Source organism: Ixodes scapularis, unplaced genomic scaffold (genome assembly GCF_016920785.2).
Source record: "Ixodes scapularis isolate PalLabHiFi unplaced genomic scaffold, ASM1692078v2 PGA_scaffold2__306_contigs__length_199485367, whole genome shotgun sequence".
NCBI classification, from domain to species: domain Eukaryota; kingdom Metazoa; phylum Arthropoda; class Arachnida; order Ixodida; family Ixodidae; genus Ixodes; species Ixodes scapularis.
The window spans coordinates 198125447-198146347 of record NW_024609857.1 but is presented as its reverse complement, the minus strand read 5'-3'; the positions used below and the strand labels follow the sequence as shown (position 1 = coordinate 198146347).

The following is a 20901-nucleotide window of genomic DNA, read 5'->3' as shown; positions in this document are numbered from 1 at the left end:
ACGTCAAACACTACGCTGAACTCTGAACTCACTTTCGACCGGCCTCATATGACGGCTTCCGCGTCTGAAATCAACTCGCCGAGACGAACGACAACCAACAAAGCATCCGACAAGCTCCGGCCCAGCTGGGGCCAGCCGCTGCATGGGCGCTGCCATCTTTCCTGTGACGTTACGTATTTGGTTTGGTCATGTGACGTGTGGTCAAATTTGCGTACAATGGCAGCCTCCTTATGGGGGTCACTTTCGAGTGCAGACCGGAACCCCGGTTTATCGCTCTAAGCCCCTCTACCTCGTTGCTACAGCCCTACAACATACCAAAATGCCTAAAATACCCTACAAGTAGGGTAATTACCCTACGGTTGGCAACACTGCAGGCGGGTCAGGCACCGGAAACCAGAACGCCGGGAAGTAAACAAACACCGTCAACCTAGTGGACAACCCCGACAACAAAACAGCTTGACAGCTTGTCTCGAGGACTCCGATGTGCTCGTTCTAAACTTTTACTGTTTTACGTGTTACGGTCTTCGCAGCGTTTTTACTGTGACTTTTGTGGTCGACTATGGATTTTATCGTACGGCGAATAACAGGGATTTCCAGGGAATAATCGGGGAAAATCGGTCGTCTTTTTCCTCGTTTTCGTTCCCGAAGAAGGTGAGCTAGCAACACTGGACAAGCGAAGGCCGAAATGGCGGCTCCCTCCTGTGCTGTCGCGAATAGAACTGTTTTAGCGTATTTCTGACGGCACCCTTGGCCCGTGTGCGCTGCTGTTCGACCCAGAGACCTCGCCGCAGCCGGACAGCGCGATCCCTTGACGATCGGACAACTCTTCGGCCCGGACAAGTTGTTCGACGCGGACTGACTGCCGAAGCGCTCTAAGCCTAAAAAGAGGTTTGGCTCGGTGCTTCACTGATTTCGGACCCGTCGTCCAAGTCCTCTTTCACTCGGGTTTGCGGACAGCGCAGTAACGCTCGCTCGCTGGACTGGTTCGGAAGGGACGCAGCGCGCGCATTAGGCGAAATCCCGGCGGCGTGCTTGGAACTGGGACGCTCTCGGCGCCGCTGGGCGCCCCGTTAGTTTACGGCGATCCTCTAGCGACAGCACCAGTGGCTGACGCATCCTACGCCTGTGGCGGCAAACCATTTCCCCTCGGCGGCTCCATGTTCGGCGTGGACGACCACGACTGGCGCTTGGGTCCCCGCTGCCCGCGGCGGCGGTGCGGCGCGAGCACGGCGCGAACTGAGCGGCCGCTGTGATTCGGTTGCCAAGGGAACTGGCGGGCCTCGCCGGCGGAACCCCCCGTGCTCTGTCGGGGGCGCTCGGGCCCCCCGCGTACTTTTCACGAGAGAACTGCTAGGCTGACGTAGGAACTGCCCCGCGTAGGAACTGTACGCCGAGCGCCGTTGGAGTGGTCGCCTCTCCGGTACGGCCGCCTGCCATTCGGGGGGTCTCTGGGAGGCAGATGAGGCCCGCAGCCTGTCCTCTAGGGGCAATACTGCGGTCCCGACGAGGGCCGGAACGTTCCGTAAGCTGCCCTCACTGCGGGGGAGCTCGCTTCAAAGGGCCATGGTTTCCTTGCAGGTTGGCCGAGCTAGCATGGTGGGCTCAGAAGCACAGCCACCGCAGCGGGTGAGCCTTCCTTCCTTGTCCCCGTGCGTCTTGAGGTTCTAACGACCGTACTTTTGTCTGGCTCGACTTGAAGGGGCTGTCAGAGGGTTGTGGGGCAGCTGGCTCCTGTACTTCTCCTTGCATGTGCAAGCCGTTCTGTGCCTGTGCATCGTCCCCAAGTGTGTGCCGGGCCCGCTGACATGTGGCATCCCATTTAAGCACACTGGACTGCGCGCACATTCCACTATTCACATTGCCGTCATGTGACACTCGTGGGTGTTGTTGAGCCATCTAATTGGTTTCTAAATACACTGTTGTCCTTGAGATGCCTACATAGTGTGACATCGTTGCTACTTGGGCAGAACAGACTTTAGCGTTCCTGGTAACTAAGGCTGGTGTCCATTTCTTCATCAATGCATCAGCTTTATCTAGGATGTTGGAAAGCTATACAGACATCAGCATAGCTTCCCTGTTGTTGCGAGTAAAAGTTAGCATAGCAGTTCTAAAGCTACTGTTTCAGCACCACACAAGCAAGTCAACATGTTCCAAAATTAGCCATTGTAGAACCAGGGACCATTGTAAGTCCTGTTCAGGGAGCAATGTTTTCCAACACCTTGACGGTGCAACATCAGCAGCACGGGTTGTCCACGCTCGCACAAAGCAACTGCAAAAACTCAAATTACTGCATTTTGCCATCGTCATCATTATCATTTCAATTTTATTGCACTATTTAGACATATAGTTACATATTAATGAGGTGTTTTTTTTTTTATTTCTTTAGATGGCATTGAGAATACTAACTGATCTTCCTGAAACATTTTAGCCCTGAAAACAGTCTATTTGAAACCAGAACCAAATTAAATCGCATGTTGTCATCATTCGCCCGCACCAGGATGTAGGGAACAATTCACCTGCAACCCCGAAATTGCTGAAGGAAGTTCCCGGTCTGAAGTGGGCCTCAAAGTATGCTTGTCGAGATATTCTCGATCGTGGCAGGAGCACACATTTTTCTGAACCATAGAGCATACATTTCTGATATGACTTGCATTCACACACCCCTAAAAAGTACTTTGGCTTTCTTTTTTTTTTTTTTTTATAGTCTTTAATTGGCCTGAAAATTTTCTAAACACAACAACCATTGCTGAAATAGTAACCCAGGTATTAGGCAACAATGCATTTTTTTTTTCTTGAAGTTATTGAATTTACAGTCTTGGTTCTCACCGTGTTTTTCAAAGTAAAATTCTCTACCTGCAAGGATAAAAAAGTGGCATCAGGGGAAGGCAGGGGTTGACTCTTAGAACTGTAGACATTGTTTCCAACAGATTAGAGGCACTTTCATGGTATCAAATGAATGCTTTGGAAGCTAGCTCCAGCACCTGCGTGCCTCAGCACAAAATAAATGCTCGGTATAATCCACTTTTAGATTGCCCGCTCAACCTGTAAACTTGCCCTCTGATGTCACGGCACTGGAAAGCGTGGCTACATTTGAATGTTGGATTTGACATCATGTTCACTTGCTAATTTCGCAATAACTATTCTGAATTCCGCGATACTATATAGCATATCGGAAAGTTTAAAGGCCGGTGATTTCAGAAATATAGTTAGTTGGGGTAGCGAAAAAAATCGCGGGAGTAGTTCTTTTATACCTGTTTTATGCATAACAGTTTCGTCAAACAGATTGGGCTCAATGTTGCATTGCAGAGAATAAGCTTGAAGTATAAATTGCAACCAATGAGTGTTTCACATCACCTCATTTTGATCTAGGAAAGTTTCTAGTTTTTTTGTAATATGTGCAATGAAAAGCGTCATGAAGACATTGCTGTATTATAAGCTCTTCACACAAAGTAAATGTGCAATTCACTTGTTTGGCACAGTTTTGCCATACTGGGCCAAACATGCTCAGAGTACAAGCATAAAAAAAAAAAAAAAAGCTGATAACGCTTAAAGGGAAGATGGGGCACTTCTGCATTTGCGAAAAAACACTTAAAATGCGTTCATTTGGCCTTTAGAATAACAGATATCACAATTATGTTTGAATGCGACGCGCCAGAGAGCAATCAGAGCAATTTCAAAATAGGACTGAAGCCCCGCCTCCCTAGCCTTGGGCAGCCAAAAGAGCCGTCGATGACGTCACGGACAGCGACTGTCTTTCGCGTTTTTATCGCGTTTAACAATACTTGCGCCGCAAATAGTTTGGGTATTCGGGTTCACGGGATAAAAATACACTAGAAATCACTTTTAACTCATTTTTTTTAAGAAGCTCCGTAGCTTCCCTTTAAGGTATTGCGGCAGTTGCTTCACTGCTAATAAAAAACAAAAAACTGCAATTGCTTTTTCTATAGCTGGTGACAGGTCAAGAATTCAGAAGAAACTCTTTGCACCCCTTTCCACTCTAGCAGGACAAATGCTGGAGAGGAGACAACGTCCTCTGGCTGTGTTGAAGTTCAAAGGGATGGGAGGAGTTTCCCCTGAACTCTTAGCCTGTCACTGCGTATAGATGCAGTGATTACATACTTCTGCGTGGTTCTGCATGTACCAAATTCAATTGTATAGAGGGTTTTTAACAAGCGCTGTTCTTTGAGCAGCCATTGGTCATTTCTGTGCCTTAAGGGGTCATGAAACGAAAATATGCCTGCCGGACCTTAATTTTTTTTTAATTCATTAAGCCACAAAGTCGTTGATTCCCAAGTATTACGGCGAATTATTGCATGTGTATTTTGTAAAAAGCGTTCAGAAATCCGTTTTTTTAACTGCCTGAGACGGATACCTTATGGCAGCATGAGCAACATTGCCTTCAAAGAAGCTAAGTAAAAAGATTGAACAGATATTCAACTATGAATTGGGAGTGATAAAAACATTGAGTTATCTACACCACTTGGTTGCAATACATTTTCGGGTTCAAACACATTCGGGTGTTCTGTCGTTTGGTAACCGTCATAGCCAGGCTGCTTGTCCTGCCGCAGCTCGCATTCGTTGTGGAATGTGATTGTGGAAATTAATTCTGGATTAGAATTATAATAAAACATAGAGCGAAGCAATAACAAAGTATGATCCCAAGAGGATTCGAACCCTGAACTTTGTGAAATCTGCACTCGCGAGGCCTCTGGACTATCAGCACATTCGTTTTGGGCCGTTTATTTTCGAGGGTGTAGTCCTAGGACATATTTTTCCACAAGTGACTTTATGCTCCTGAGTTTGGTCTTTATGGTCTTCCTCAGTAGTAACTTGACATGCCACTCCTTAAGTATGCAAAAGCAATTCATTTCGCTTACCTCCAGCCTTGCTTGTTCTTTTTCCGCAAGCGGGTCAGCCATTTTGTGGTCGAAGTGAGAACATATTTGTGTCTCGTTGTTTGACGATCGTATTGGGATGCGGCTCGACCAACCAAAGTTGCAAACCTGCGGTAGCACTAACAATTAGCACACGGTGTTGGTGTGCGCCACAAAATCTAAAAGTTGACCGCAGTGTAATAGGCGGCGCCAGAGCTCAATACGGTCGGCCGTCTTACAATTCTCGGAGCATAATATCAGACGTCGGATGTTGTCCGTTGACTCGTGTGCGTGACGTCGTTATGGCGCCACTGTTGAAGTGACATCTTCAGCTCTGGCTTGGATTATCAAGTCCAGTCTACATTGCCATCTTGCTCGGACAATAAAATTTTCCTTGTGGTTACTTATCGTGCCATATTTGTAGAACTCGGAAGAAGACCCCCAGAGAACCAAAATCATCTTTTTTATGCTAGTAAATGAATTCCAGCGGTCAAATGACTGAATGTGGGTTATGTAATAAAAAGTATGGATTCCAAATAAACATAGCTCAGACTTTCTGAAAAAAGTGTCACAACCCCTTTAACTTGGTGCAATAAACAAGAGTGATCGAATAGGTCACTTCAAAAGTTAGTATGCCATACGTTTCTGGGAAGCTGGGCGGGGAAGGAAGATGTGTGTCTTTATTCTTGATTAGCCATTGCACCAAATTTGTGGAGCTAGGTTTTGAACTCAAAAGATGCATTGTGAACGACCCGCAATGCCCTGTTCACACAGTGCATTTTTGAGGTACGACAGTGCAGTGAAACTTAGATTGTGTGCTGTGTACTAGTTCATACAGCTAGCTTCTTGTTAGAAAAATGAGTTTCAAATACCTTCAGGCTGAGCCAGAAACCTGAACAGAGGTGCAGTAAACTTGGCTGGCTGAGTTCCACTGCATAGGACACAAGCGCAAAGAGTACTTGAGCAATTATGGCAATTTATGCACCAATTAAAAGGATGACTGCCGATTGGCCGCAAGGATGGTTCATGCGTAGCTCTTTAAACTCGCCGCCACAATTGCACATAGACCGAAGACGTTCTACGTCTGCTCGGCCATGTTTACTTCGAGTTTGGCTCAGATATGTGCTGTGCATGGGGAGGATGCAGGAAAACATTCTCAAGCGAGGAATTTGCGATGGCAGACGGGTGTTAGGGCTTGATCGTCGCAGTGAAGCTTCCTTTTTAAAGCCAATCTCCAGATAGTAGAGGAAGGTCCCTCCCCGAGTTTTCTTAAATATTGCTTTCATGCCTATTGTGAAGTATCTTGTCCCTTAAAGCTCGTACCAAAAGAGCTCCCTTCAATTGATGAGTGAATACTTAAACAAGGAGAAAAATAGATGTTTGTGGCTTATATTTCAGCTTTACTTCTAAGAGGGTTGGACAGCTTTGGCTCAAAAGATATAAACCATTGCAAATGGGAACTACGAGCTCAAAATAGAATTGATAGCTCGTTCCCGAAGTCTTTGTTACTTGTCTAGCGCCTGCCATATAAACACTCGATGGACTTCATATTGACTTTGCCTTCTCTCCCTTCGCAGGTGCAGTTGGCCAAGGAAGACCTGGAGCGGCTCTCGAAGGAGGAGCTACTAGCAAAGTAAGCGGATGTGCTCTGTCATAAAGCGTGCCATTCGCTAAATTGACACTCTTAGGCAGGAGGTGGAAAGGTCATGCCTCTAGCAGTTGCCATGGGGACGACAAACGTAAAATACCCGTTTCTGATGCAGCATTTGGCGGGGATGCGTTTAGTCGGCAGAGCTGCAACGGAACATGAGTCCCAGTGGAATGCTCATGCAACTCTCGTGACCAGTCTGGACCGAGGCAGGCTACATAAATAATTGGCTGCCTCGCTCTTGCTTAGCACCGAGCTGTGGGGTAAACAAGCTGGATAAAGCTCCCGCCGTAGTTCCATCTCCCTGCCAACGGAAATTGTACCTCGAAGAAAAGTGCAGTTTGGCGTCAGTGGGTTCACTAGTTGGCAACCCCTTCAAGGAGAGCAGACCGATTGAAATAAACATCGCTCAATCTGTTTGTTCCCTAAAAACGTGGTTCGACATGCTTCGTCGTGCTGGGTCTCGCTAAAGTTACGTTATTTTGGTGCTGAAAAACTCTCTGGAATGAGGATGCGACGAGGTTGCCACGACCGAACGAGGTCGAAGACGTTTTAGTGATACGAGGTCCAGAAACATGACGAACGAAGGCTCAAACGAAACTTAGAAGACACGGATGGAGCGCTGTAGAATGAAAAGATGCATGGTGCGATCTGAAGTCAAGCGGCTTGGCAAAAAATCTAGGCCATGTCAACCGCAAAGCTGGAGCTTGTACTGGAAGGCTTGTAGAGATCACCGCGTAATTAGAGATCCTGGCTAGAGAACTTGCAGAGCTGGACGTGCTAATTGAGCCTCACATGACGAACGTGAATCTATCTGAAAAAATCCGGTGAATTTAACCGAGGCGTTCGGGAAAGCCGAGGATTTATAACACGGATGCGAGCAAGAATTGGACGTCTACAGATTGGACGGTCTACGGTGGAGACGGTCTACAGCGTCGTTTGTCGGTGGGAACAGCATGGCCTAAAGAGACGTTCAATCGGCCAGCCAGCCCAAACATTGCTGTAAGCAACTTAGGCTGCCAAAGCTTGAGCTTCAGCAACAAGTTGGAGTGGCTGCCCCTCTGGGGACCATTCAGGCAAGCGATACACGAGAAAGAAGCGCTTGCGGGTATGAAAAAATTCCTGTACCTACGGTGGACGTTGAGGGCGAATTCGGCGGTAGCGATGAGCAGCATCCAGTCTACCGAGCAAAAAGAACACCTACACCGTAGAGTTGCCGAAGGATATTTTGGCAAACAAGACTCGTTCAAGAACATCTGACTCGGCTCCCAAATCTTCCACTCATGAAAACACAGCGATGTCAGCTTCTTCCGTCGCATACCCGGGATTATCGCCGGATTGAAAACCCTCGGGGTGTCGGCAGTGACAGCTACGGCGCGATGCTGCGTGCTGTTTTGTTCCATGCGTCGCCCGCGAACTGGACGAGTTTCAGGAGACGTGGTGTGAGCGAAAGAGGGCATCTGACAACTCGACTCTGGAGGCTATCTTGCGTTCGCTCCGTCTGGAGCTTTAGAGCCGAGAGAAGGTGTGCAACGGCAGCGCTCAAGACCAACCTCAAGAACCGAGTAGTCGTGGCACCAAAGAGCGTGAATCTCTCTACAGTGATGCTGTGGACAGACTCCATGATTGCTCTCACTGGGACCAGCTGCAGGGTGAAAGCCTTTTGTGCAAACCGTGTTATGGATATCCAGCAGAAGACAACCGAGTAACTAGACACTGTCCGGGAGTCGACGACCCAACGGATCCTCCTTTCCCGAGGTGTCCCTCCAAGTTCACTACAGACGGTGGTGGAGGGGACCAATGTGGCCGGCACAGTTCCCAGCAAGCTGGTCTTCTGCACTTGTTGGCTCACCGAATCTAAGGCGGACAATGAAATAAAGGCTTCAGCCGTGACGGTGAGTCGCACCACCGTGGACACCCCCATGCCCATTGTAGCGAGCTGAACCTCCTCCAGCAAGTAACTGCCTGGATGCTGTGCTTTGTGAGTCATTGCAGACACAACAAAGAGAAGCGAGAGGGCCCACTCGGCACTGAAGAGGTCCAAGAAGCGCGCCTTAGGTTGCTGCTTCAGGTTCGGCGAGAAGCCTTTGGAAGTGAACTCAACCAACTCAAAAGAGACAAATGCCTCGGTGGCTTTTTAGAGCAGCACAGCCTCAATGTATTCCTGGACAACGAAGGGCTGCTGCGATTGCGAGAACCCCGGCAGCACGCGGGCCTTGGTTATGAGACTGCACGTCCAGTTGTCTTGCCCTCTGAACATCATTTGTGGAATTGCTGAGCCAAAATGTACACAGACGACTGCTGCACGAAAGAGGTCAGGAGACTAACTCCTTTGTACGAGACAATCCGGATTGTTCGAGCCCGACGGGCAGTAAAGAGGGTCTTGGGCCATTGCCCGAGTTGCCGAAGAAAAAATAGCGGGGTGCAACTGAGCCGGTCACACCACTACCGCAAGACAGAGTGCTGGAAGCAGCTCCTTTTGCATTCACGGGTCTGGACTTTGCCGGACCTGTCCTCGCCAGACACAAAGGCAAGGCGCACAGGACGTACATGCCACTCCTGATCTGTGCAGGCACAAGGGCAGTGCATCTAGAAGTGGTGAATGACATGTCTACAAGGAGTTTCCTGCTAGCCTTTCTTCGCTTTGTGGCAAGGTGTGGACTCTGCCACATGATCTACTCTGGTAACTTTGAGAATTTTCATGGAGCTTTGGCGATTCGCTAAAGATGGGGAAAACAATGCGTGCCCAGGAAGCATTCTACCTTTCTCGCAGAGACATCAAATGGAAGTTCATTGTGGACAAGCAGCCTGATAGGGCGTATTTTGGGATCGCATGGTGTTTGGTAAAAAAAAAAACACCAAAGAAGGTCCTCGGATGCAGTTATGTGACATTCGAAGAGCTCGGCACGATTTTGCGATTGTTGACCTACGTTGCCGCCGACTTGGAGAAACGGGACCTGCTCACACCAGCCCACTTTCTCGTTGGCAAGTTCCTAATTTCCCTGCCGACTCGTGGAGGAGAGCCTTCCGTCGCCTCATCTAGCGAGCCGACTTGTTGTTGGAGGCACCGCGAGAGGTTGTCGACGTCACTCTGGAAGCTGACGAAAAGGATATCTGTGCACACCAAGGTCCTTTCACCACACCACTCTGGCAACATCGAGCAGCCTGCGGGTAAATGACTTGGTGATACTACTTGACGACTTGCATCCACGGCAAACATAGAAAACTGGCCGCATGGTCTAAGTATTCCCGGGACGTGGCGGTAACATCCGGTCATGCATGGTTTGTCTGCCAGGAAAAAGCACGGTTCGGCGGCCTGTACAGATACTGCATCAACTGGAATGAAGAATTAGCTACTCATTCAACAAGGAGTGTGAAAAAACTTGCAGAGTTTGGCGTCAACGTGTTCACTAGTTGGCAACCTTGGTTACATCCTTCGAGGAGAGCGGACCAATCGAAATAAATGCCCTTTGTGTTGTTCGCTAAAAACGTGTTCTGATATGCTTTGTCATGCTGGGCCTTGCTAAAGTTATACCTATGGTCCAGATGTGACAGTCATTGTTTGAGGAGAAAGTTGCAGCAAGGTTTTAGTTTGTTTGGCTTACCTCATTTTGTCATAAATGTTGGATTTCGCCATAGTGTGCTGCACGTCTGGTGCACATTGTCGAAAAGCTATCTCGTTTAAGTGGTGTGTTTTGAGAGATTGGTGTGTCTTCCTTCAGGTGGCAGGAGCAGAACAGCTACCTGGACTACCTTGAGAGCAAGGCGGGCAGCTCGGCGGCTGACAACCGTAAGTGCCTGGCAGCTGTGGCCAGTTGCTCGCCGTTGGGTTTGATCGGGTGCCTGACTTGTTCCCGAATAGTCCTATACTGCTAAATTACCCAGGCATCAAGGAGAATGCTGGGAACGTAGTTCTACGCACCGCATGCGCTCGGCTTCCCCGAACAAAAGAACAAAAAAATAAGGTGTTGACGAATGCACGTGCAAGATGCCATCTGTTTGAGGCTTTTGGTTGAGAACAGTTGCTGCTGCCAGCACGTGCGGCACTTAGACCTACCTTCCCATTACTCTCCTTGATGTTTGGGTGATTTAGCAAAAGGTCGGCACGAGAGCATTGGGGGGGCAGATGATGGTTGTGTGTCCAAGCCTAACCAGTGTTTATTTCTGGTTCCTTTGCATCCCTTTCTTTGCCAAAAGACAGAGTGCATGTAATAAAGGGAGAGTTCTTCCATTTTGGCTGGCACGGCGGGGTATTGATGCGGACATTGGTGGTCCCGGTGGTGCTCGTATTGCTCTGGGTCACGGAAAAGAATAATTTCGAGGGATCCGTGCAGACGCTTTTATTTTCCTAACTAACTTGCTTGTGGAGCAATAGGACACATCAAGCACCGAGGAGCATGCTGCGAATGTAGTTGCATGCGCTGGCGTCTGCAGCAGTAACTCTTCTAAAGCAAATGCCTAAAACAAATGGCATCGTGCACATGCATTCGTCAATTCTTTATTTTGGTGATTTACTTCGGATCTTTTATATAAGGAAGGTGAGCTTGTGTACATACATTCCCAGCATTCTCCTCGATGCTCGAGTAATTTAGCAATACGTCTATTAGTTTTTCTTTCCAAAGAAACAGAGGTTGGTATAATATGGGAAAAGGATGTTAAAATTGGATTTCTTGAATATACATTGTACGTGCAGAAAGCGTATGAACGCCGAAACTTCTACAACTATGTCAAATTAAACGGCAAAACAAAAAAAATCAGAATATACAAAATGTGCTCACAGGGCTATTACATCAGTTGGGCTCTTATAGGTTACGTTCAAATAAAACCTTCTGCAAGCATAAATTTCCTTTCAGTGTCCCTTGAAGTTCACAAAGAGGCAGCAAAACGTCACTTGCCTGGTGTGTGGTTATCTTCTTTCAAACTTAATTTTGCGTGGAAACTTCAACGTCATTTTTTGTATGGAAAGAGTTGAGACATACTCAGAAAAACTTGAAGATCTCATGGCAAAACAAACACACCCAGCATTTTGTTTCCTTTCGGGACTTTTGATGTGAGCATTTATGATTGGCCACGTTCTGCTCCCGTATCTACCCGCCCCCAACAACTGGAAAGCCACGCGATCGGCCTTTGCATTGAAAGGCTGATTGATGTCGTGCTCTTGGACAACTCTTTTGTGGGGGAAGTGGAGGCTACATCGCGCACCATGTTTTGGATCACGGTAATGAAGTTTCAAGTTCTGTGTGCTCCACAGAGGGAGACAGTATAGACCACCTACAATGTAACCGCTTATAGTGCAGGACCGGGTACGACGCGGCTTTTTTAAACCACCGGTTCACCTCCCATAGAACTCCATGTAATTACATACCGCTTAAACTGCAGGCGCGCGAAGGGAAATACCGGGTATAGTGCGGTTTCTGGAACAGCGCGCCGATTGCGCCGATTGACTGGCGCAGCCAGCACGCTTCCCTGTTGACACTAGATAACGGCGCTAGCCTGGCTAGCCGCAAGTGGCACTCGTGAGGCAAGGGGGTTGCTCGAAGTCGTGGCTCCAAGAAGCGGAGAGAAGCGAAGAGAGAGGCTTTAGTTGCCATAGCGACGGAGGGACGCGCGTCGCTATGCGTCCCTCTGCTGCGTTGGCGTTGGAAACAACCGCAACGACAGACCAATCGCAGGTCAAGGAGAAGTGTTCGCGCGCGTTGCATGCCGGTCGCGGGCCGGCTTCTATCCGCAAACGTGGCATCGATTATGATCGTTCCGCATAAAAGCGCTATCCTTGACTGTGAATTTTCGTTGTGTGCCGCTATGATAACCCAGCACGTACTAGAAGGGAAGATCCACCTACTCGTGCGGCGATGTCGTGGTGTCACTCTCAAGACGGCAGAAACGCCCGTGTCGTCGTGTTTGTTTACTTCGACTACAGTGGTGCTTTCTAAGCATTTGTGTTTTCGAACATCGCCCGGATTTCTTATTTGGAGCATTTCATGCCTGTGCTAAAGGTGAAGGTATTACTGGCGCGTACCGTATAATGGATGCGAATTTTCACGTGTCTACATCGCCGGAGAAAAGTGATTAAGGTTAGCAATCCTGAACGCTCGCAACGTCCGTTCACAACGAGCGACGCCGTTAAAAGGCTGCGCCAGTCAAAAGTCGCTCATTTCTTTCAAAATTGACACACTTAAAAGAGAAGTGTACTAGTCTGGTGAAATAAAGACTCCTCTTTGTCTAACATAAAATAAATTATTTTACAAAGGTAAGTTGTCTCATGGCATGTGTTTTGGCCTGAAAAATTGATGTTTTGGTTATAACGCGGTACCGCTTATAGTGCGGATTTGCGGGACTCCCGCGACATACGTTATATGCGGTCTACACTGTATCAGCATTGATGAAAGCTAATTTCTGTGGACGGGAGATTTTTGTCAACCTGAAATTGAAGTGAAACTTGCTATCACTCGAAATAAAAACATTTTTGTGCAAACATAAAGCTATAATCGACGAAAAGCATTATTGCACAGAACGTAAGCATGTTTTCACTAAATTGGTTCCTATTGGTCTACTGCATTTACTCGCATAATGAACTCACTTTTTTGTCCGAAAAATGTACACATATTTGGGGGGTGCGTTCATTACGCAGGGTGGAATTTTTGCATTTACACTTTGCACAAATGCCATTTTAGGTGCCGATATGACATGGCAGGATACTGTGGCACGTCTCCATGCACTTGCGGCTGGTATTGGGCATGCCATAGTAACCATGCTGTTTAAGTTGCAAACCTTTTTCGGGCGCTTTCGGCGTGCCTCTTGCCAAAGTTAAAGCGCTTTACGAAGCTCACTCCGCTCGGAGAGCGAAGCGACCGTTCTTAGGTCTAACCACTTTCATGATTTCCAGTGTGAAAGCAGACCACAGACGATGGCGTGTTTGTTGACATCAGTGCATCCGACGGGCGAAGCACGTCGGGGCTGGGCGATTTCTCGACCCCAGCTTCGTTAAGTGTGCGCACCGCTCGGTTTCATTGTGCGGCCGATAGAAGAGCACGTATTGCTATGCTCGGCTTGACTTGGCCTCGCCACTTGGCAGCAAAAGAAAATTGGCTCGGTGGGCCTTGTGGCTAGTGGAGTTGGATGCAGTTTGAGACTCGTGGAGCCGAAAATTGGAGCTGCATTCATTACGCGAGGGGAAAAAAAAGTAAAAATATTGATGCCTGTTGGGGGGGGTGCCTGTTTTATGCCAGTAAACACGGTAAGCTCCGAAGGTCTGTGCACTCCTTTCACATCCACCTGTCCCAGGAATTCAGAACTGTCAGTGACAGATTAAAAACTCTGTGATACTCTGCCTCCAGTGTGAGCTTTTGTGGCACGTGCAGCTAAATCTTGGCGGAAGCCCGCATACTGTAGGCGGAGCTTCGACGAATATAGTGCTCTCTGCACTTGCTGAATCTTCTCTGTTTTGTTCCCTACCTGGCTAGCCCTTCACCCCCATACTGGTCTTCCCTTTCTCTATGGGAGCTGATTAATTCAGGTGGGGGGGTTCTTTCATTCAACTTGATCCCTCTCTGGGGAACACTCCGCTTCCACCACACTTGTTGCGAGGACCTCTTCCGAATTACCCTTGCCTTGCGTGCTGGTAGAAGAACTAAGTCCCAAACTCCTCGTGCTGCATAAGCTGGGAGTGCCTTAATTGTGGTTGGTTGCCTCCTCCAGAGGAGCTGGCCCTCCTGCGTGAGTCTGAGGAGAAGCTGAAGCAGCAGCAGCTGGAGGCCACCCGGCGGGAGAATGTGCTCGTCATGCGCCTCACCACCAAGGAGCAGGAGATGCAGGAGTGTGCCGTGAGTGCCCTTCTCCAGGCTCCTGGGGCTCTAACCTGGACACGTAGGGGAAAAGTGGACGAAAATTCCGGCGGCCGTAATTGGCCGGCACTCCGCTTGACCTGGGTGCCTGCCAGTCACGGCTAGGGGTGTCGCACACTTTTGCCGATCCTGAGGTACGACTGGTTCGGGAAGCCTTCCAACTTTTAGCAAAGTTTGACCGAGTTTGACTGATGTACGGTATTGGCCAAGTTCTGCCCAAAAATTTCAAATTGTTTGGAAACGACCAATTTATAAAGTGGTTCATTTCATACAATAATTACCAATCTTTAGACAGCATAAAATACAATAATTCAGTTCATACAATCATTACCAATCTTCAGACAGTATAAAAGTAAATATGTGCACTTTTAATGCATTAATTAGTTTGTTAACGTCAACGAATGGTGCACTTTTCCTCCACCAAGTGGCATCGGCCCGTTTTCACATGTCTGAGCATCCGCACAAAAGTAGAACTGTTGACAGAACTTTGTGTTGGAAGTTCGAAAAAGTTGAATCTATTCGAACTCTAACCTCAGCAGCTTTGCGACATCCATAATCGCGGCTGTCAAACCCTTTGCCGGCTTTTTTGCGATGTATGGGAATACCATTCCGGGCAGATAGTTGAACAAAAGGGGGGGATCCTTCAAACGTGGGTGTTCACTCGGAATTTCACGGTAGTCTTCTCTTTCATAAACACTCAACTGAATTTTCCTAAAACTTTTTTATGTTTATGTTGGTCTGCTAAGCTCTCCGACTTCTGTAAACAGGTACTCTGGCAATTGCTTAGCTGTCCAAACTGACTGTGTTTTTTGAGCACTTGAGCTTTCTCTTCCTGGCCTGCTATTCAGTATTTAAATTTGAAATAACTGACAAGCCTTTAGACTTTCTGGTGATTTAAAGTGCCACAACTCGCCGGTAGGCAAACTTGCACGTTAAGTAGGAAGTCTGGAAAGAGGAGTACATCTCACATTTCTTCCACGCTGCTGGGCGAATCCTGGAGCGAGCTTCCAGATCGTTTATCTCATGCCATCAGACGTCTTTAGGAACAAGTTCTACTGCCCAGAGAGTGAGCCCACGCCTTCTGCTGGCATCACTTGCTCGCTCTTGCCAGTAAAAACTTTCACTATAACTCGAAAAAAAAATTCAGCCGCGTCGATTGTTGCGTCGAGTCATTTTTGTGACAAATCAGCTACAGTGGAATCTTCATTATACGGCTTTTGCGGGAATGAGCAACGTCATTGTAAATGTATGCAAACTGTCCAGTGCCATAAAAGCGTGGCGTGTCCGCAAACATGAGCATGTGCATTCGGGTGCGAGCAGGAGGAGGAAGGGAGAGCGTTGCCGGAGGGTATTCATTCATTCATTCATTTATCATTTTTTGAGAGCCCCTTAGGGCATTATACAAGGGGGGTCAATAACACAAAGAATCATTGTTTAAAATGAATTGTAGAGGAAGGCAGCAATACAGGTGAATCAAAGAACAACAAAATACAAGTAGTTATCAACATTATGCAATATTATTATTTTTTAATAATAATATTGCATATTGCTTTGACTGTGAACAGTAAAAAGGAAGGGAAAAAAGAATTAGCGGGTCTTTGTAAGTTCAAAGTAATAGATGAGTTCTTCGGCAAATCGATCAGAGTTAGTCTGGCTTACAGCGCTATTGGGTAATTTATTCCAGTCCTTGATTGTCATAGGCAGATATGAATTATAAAATGCCACAGTTGAAGGAAAAATTGGGTGAACTTTGCGGGACTTATCATGGCGGAGAGATATGCTGTGGGGTGCAAGGAAGAGGGATGCTCCACTAGAGGCATTGTTATAGTATAACTTACGAAACAGGGTCACTTGAGAAAGAATGTGCCTGAATGAGAGTGAGTGAAGGTTAGCTTTGATCCTTAGACCTGTTACTCTAGTGAAACAACAGGAGTCTGGTGAACATAGACCTTAAAGCTTGGTTTTGATTTGCCTCTAATTTCAGAATCGGGTAATGCTGCGTTATGTATGATAACTGTTTAATTTCAGGCGAGGCCATTCCGAGGTTGTGCCGAAGATATCCTAATGATGAATTGGCCTTAGACAAAATAAAATTAATGTGAGTCGCCCAAGATAGATCACAGGTTAAATGAACGCCGAAATATTTATAAGATGTACAGGGGTCAATTATTGTGTCGTTGAGTTGATATGAAAAGAGTGATGGGGACTGTGTTCTGGTGAAAGACACTAGTTTTGTTTTATTTACATTAACTGTCATTTGCCATTTTTGACACCATTCTTCTATTATTACTAAGTCAGCCTGTAAGAGTAAATGATCATTATTATTACTTGTTGGTCTGTATAGAGCACAATCATCAGCAAAGAGGCAAATTTCAGATGTTAGGTTAGCAGGAAGGTTGTTAACGTATATTAAAAACTAGGGGTGTGCGAATACTCGAATATACGAATTCGAATCGAATAGAAAGTTCCCAAATAATTCGATTCGCGAATCGAATTCCTAGTATTCGGTCACTCGAATATTCAGTATATTCGGCCAAAGACGCGCGGTCGGCGCAGAGCTGACAAAAAAGCCGTTCTTTCGCCCGATGTAAGCGCCGTGATATTAGACAGACCATGCGAGAAACACCTCTTGGTCCTTAACGCGCAGGTTAGAAAAAAGAAAATTAACGAAAGCCACAAACTTTATAGCACGCAGATTTACTCACGATCGTGACACAATCTTCCCTTGAATCACAACCGAAACATCCCGTTACGCCGCGCCATGCCTAATTTTTTTTCACGAGCACCGATGAAGAACGCACTTGCCGCATTCGCGGAAATCGGCGACTGCAGGATCACACAAAGAAAACTACGTTAACCACGCCGATGAAACCAGCCGAGTTATCGTCGTCGTTCTTTTGGAGACTTTGACGAGCGTGTTGGGACAGATGTAACAGTAAGAAAGCACAAACTTTTGGAGCCGCAAGCCGCAAATTCTGATTCGGAACAAAACGGAACGGAAAAATAGTGTGCCTAGATTTGAGAGGGTTTCCAACCGTTCAATAGCCGCGTCTGAATTACGAACTGCGAGAAGGTGACAAAAAGACGAATGCGTCGATCGGGATCGGGCAGGCAGGGCAGGCGTCGTCGCTCTTTTGTTTGCCCGCCTTCTTTCCACGCGACAACACAACACATGCGCACTTACGACCAACCTGCGCTGGAGCAGTCTTCATAATTTCAGTTTCGCTTGCTCCCTCTTTTAAATCAAGGCTCTCTAAAACAGGATAGATGGACAGAAAAATGGATGCATAACGGCAGTTGGACGGTGACTTGCGCTACCTAACCAAGTTTTGTTTCCTTGCTTCAGATTATATTATTTAAGCCTGTTTACTCAGATTTAACACCTATCTGTTTATTTATGTGAAATAAAATCCCTGGTGTCCTTTTTCTTCCTTAAAATGGAGACCAAATATCGCAAAATGCCCCTATTCTGAGATACACAAATATTTTTTTTAAAAAGTCGCGGTGTTAGGTTGTGCTTTTAACGAGAAAAAAAAAAGGCATGCGTGGCTGTAACTTTTTTTTTTGTGACGTTTAGGGTAGATAGATTATGTTTGCGCCGTGGCCAACGTCCAACAGCAACTGCTTTTATTTTTTTACCAGAACTTTTTGTTACAGTTTTGCTTTTGTTCAGACAAGATGCATATTCTACACCAGGCGCATACTCCGCACATATAATAGTCTCATTTGCAGCACACTTTGAAAAATTCCTACAAATAAAATCACTATTCGATATTCGATTCGATATTCGGCTTTTTTTTCTTGATTCGATTCGCTATTCGATTCAAAAACTACTATTCGGTATTCGCACGCCCCTATTAAAAACAGCTAGGGGCCCAGAACACTCTATTGGGGTACACCGGACGTGACATGAGAAAGAGGTGAATGGGACTCGTTTACAACAGTATATTGCGTACGATCAAATAGGAATTTTTTTATCCAAGTGATTGTTGAATTATGAATATGCAGTTGGGTTACTTTTTGTAGCAGACGTTGGTGGGCCACTTTATTGAATGCTTTAGAAAAATCTTTGAAAATCACATCGGTCTGTAATCTACGATGAAGCTGATGAATGAAATGCTGGGTATCACACGAATATGTCTTACGAAAACCATGTTGATTTTCAAAAAGCAGGTCATAATTTTCCAGATATTTCATGTTAGAAAAGAAAATGACGCGCTCTAGTAATTTACGTACGATACTGGTGAGAGATATTAAGCGATAGTTTGATACAACATTACGATCCCCACTTTTAAGAATAGGGGGATAACTCTACCAATTTTCCAGTTAGACGAAAGCTTGCCAACATCGAGTGACTGTTGAAAAATAAGGGCTAAACATTGGTATGAGATATTTTTTGTGTTTTTCAGCAATTTAGAATTTATTTGCTCATCAACGGGGCTAGCAGAAGTTTTGAGATTTTCTATAGCTTTCACTATACCCAAATATGTTATTTCGGTCGAAGGCATAGCAGAGTGAGAAAGGTGATTTAGGAGAGGAACATTGTCATTGTTTTCTATTGTAAATACTGAGCCAAAGTAAGTAATTATTAGTGAACCACTTTCGCTATCAGATGCGGGAATTCCATTCATATTAGTCAGGTGGATGGATTTATGCTCTTTAGGATGAATGATCTCCCAGAACTTATTAGGCTTATTCTTTAAAATGTTAAGAAGGTCGAAGTTAAACATTTTTTTCTTTACATTTTTCACTTTTCTTTTATATTCCTTAGCAGACGCATTGAAATTAATAATCCGTGCAATAGTACTCTCCTTTTTTTTAGCTTGCTTGAAATGTTGTTTCTTCCTAGCACTTAATTTGAAGATTGTCTCGTTGTACCAAGGCTCTGCATTGTTTGCTTTAATTCTGATAACATATCTGTCAGTCAGAGTTGTTACCTTGTTTTTAATAAGATTCCAATTTTCCTCAACTGTTCTTCGATAAAAGTTTATATGAAAGTATCATAAGACTGTTGAAGATTTTCATTAATTGTATCATAGCTTTATTGTAGTCTTTAATAAATTTATAATGACATGATCTGATGACGACGTCAGACTGCAGGTCTAAGTGTATAACATTGTGGTCACTAATAGCGGGAAGATGAGTGATGTTATTCCCATGTGAGGGGTCAATGATAAGGCACAGGAAGAATGTTGCTAGAGTGATGGCTAACTCTTGTTGGTTTAGCTATCTTTTGGGAGAGGTTACGCGTGAGAGCTAGGTCGATGAACTCATCAAACTGATGACCTGGTGGCAGGGAGTTCCCATTAATATTCGGAAAATTGAAGTCGCCAAATAGGATGACCGACGCATTTGGTTTCACGTTATTAAAGGTGAACGAGAGGGAGTCATGAAGTTTGTTGATGAAACTAGCGTGATGATCGGGTGCTCTGTAACACACACCAATCAAGATATCGGAAGATTGAGAGTGAAGTTGAAGCCCTACTATGTCAAGGTTACCTGGAACATTAACTTGTGATGCACTAATATGATTGTGGGTAGCGATTAGGACACCGCCACCTCTCTTTGGTAGTCTGTTGCATCTGTGTAAGGTACAATTCATATGGGGGGCAACACTTCTGAGTCAACAATTTCGGGTTTCAGCCACGTGTCTGTCAGAATGACGAGGTCGGCAGTGCATGATTCATTTAGTAATAATAGGTCGTCGCGGTTTGTTAAAACACTTCTTATATTTGTAAAAACGACCAAACATGACTTGCTGTTTCTGCGTACTCGAGAGGACTGGGGTGGGCGGTGGCGTGTACACACCTCCTATGTCTTTTTTTCTTCATGTGTATAGTTTTTTGCAGAGTCGAAGCAAAATGTTTTGTTATCAGTGACTAATCTGTTCGAGCGCATCTTGTACTGCTTTCCTTGTTGTTTCACAAACTCAATCAGTTTTCGCCGTGCCTCGCGCACTGCTGGTAAAAAATCCTCGCTGACGGCAAAACCGTTATTTTTTAGTTTGTAACACGCGCTCAAGATACTCTCTTTATGCTTGGTAGAAGAAAGCTGGACAATGATTGGGTGTGTTTTATTATCGTTGAAGCGACCTAGCCTGTTCGCTCTTTCCACGAAACTAGATTGTAGCAAAAGACCTAGGTTGCGAGAGCACATGTCAAGAGCAAGTTTTTCTGATTGGGCCCACGTTTCATTTTGTTTGTTAGCGTGGCCATAGAACTCAAGATTGAAACGTTGCATTCTATTCTCCGTGTCCTCACACCGTGATTCCAAAGTATGAATTTGTTCTGTCATGCTTCTTAATGTGGATGTAGCAGGAATGATGAGGAGGTGGAGAATGCTCTCCCCATGTTCACCTGGTTTTTAGGTTCAGTGGCGGCCTACACGGGGCAAGGGGAGCCAGAGAGAGCCTCGCTGCAATAGGTTCCTTAGGAAATTTTCTTTCGCTGTTGACAAACGACGACAATGAGCTGCAAGCCTGTGCAAGCATAATTCTGAAACCTCCAGACTCTAGTTTTCAGAACCGTGCTTAGAC

General features: G+C 46.0%; 1 protein-coding gene across 3 annotated transcripts in view; it reads left to right on the top strand.

The window, feature by feature from the left end:
• The first annotated feature begins 357 nt into the window (after positions 1–357).
• The window catches only part of LOC8023884 (pre-mRNA-splicing regulator WTAP), a 36906-nt gene continuing 16362 nt past the window's right edge, over positions 358–20901 (top strand). The window contains exons 1-5 of one of the 3 annotated variants that reach the window (XM_029979491.3): positions 358–1420; positions 1579–1626; positions 6452–6507; positions 10245–10312; positions 14221–14345. In XM_029979491.3, the coding sequence (XP_029835351.1) occupies positions 1594–1626; positions 6452–6507; positions 10245–10312; positions 14221–14345 (282 nt within the window). In that variant the 5' untranslated portion in view covers positions 358–1420; positions 1579–1593. The remainder of the gene's footprint in view (positions 1421–1578; positions 1627–6451; positions 6508–10244; positions 10313–14220; positions 14346–20901) is intronic. The other 2 variants (XM_029979493.3, XM_002403466.4) reach the window with 2 other exon arrangements.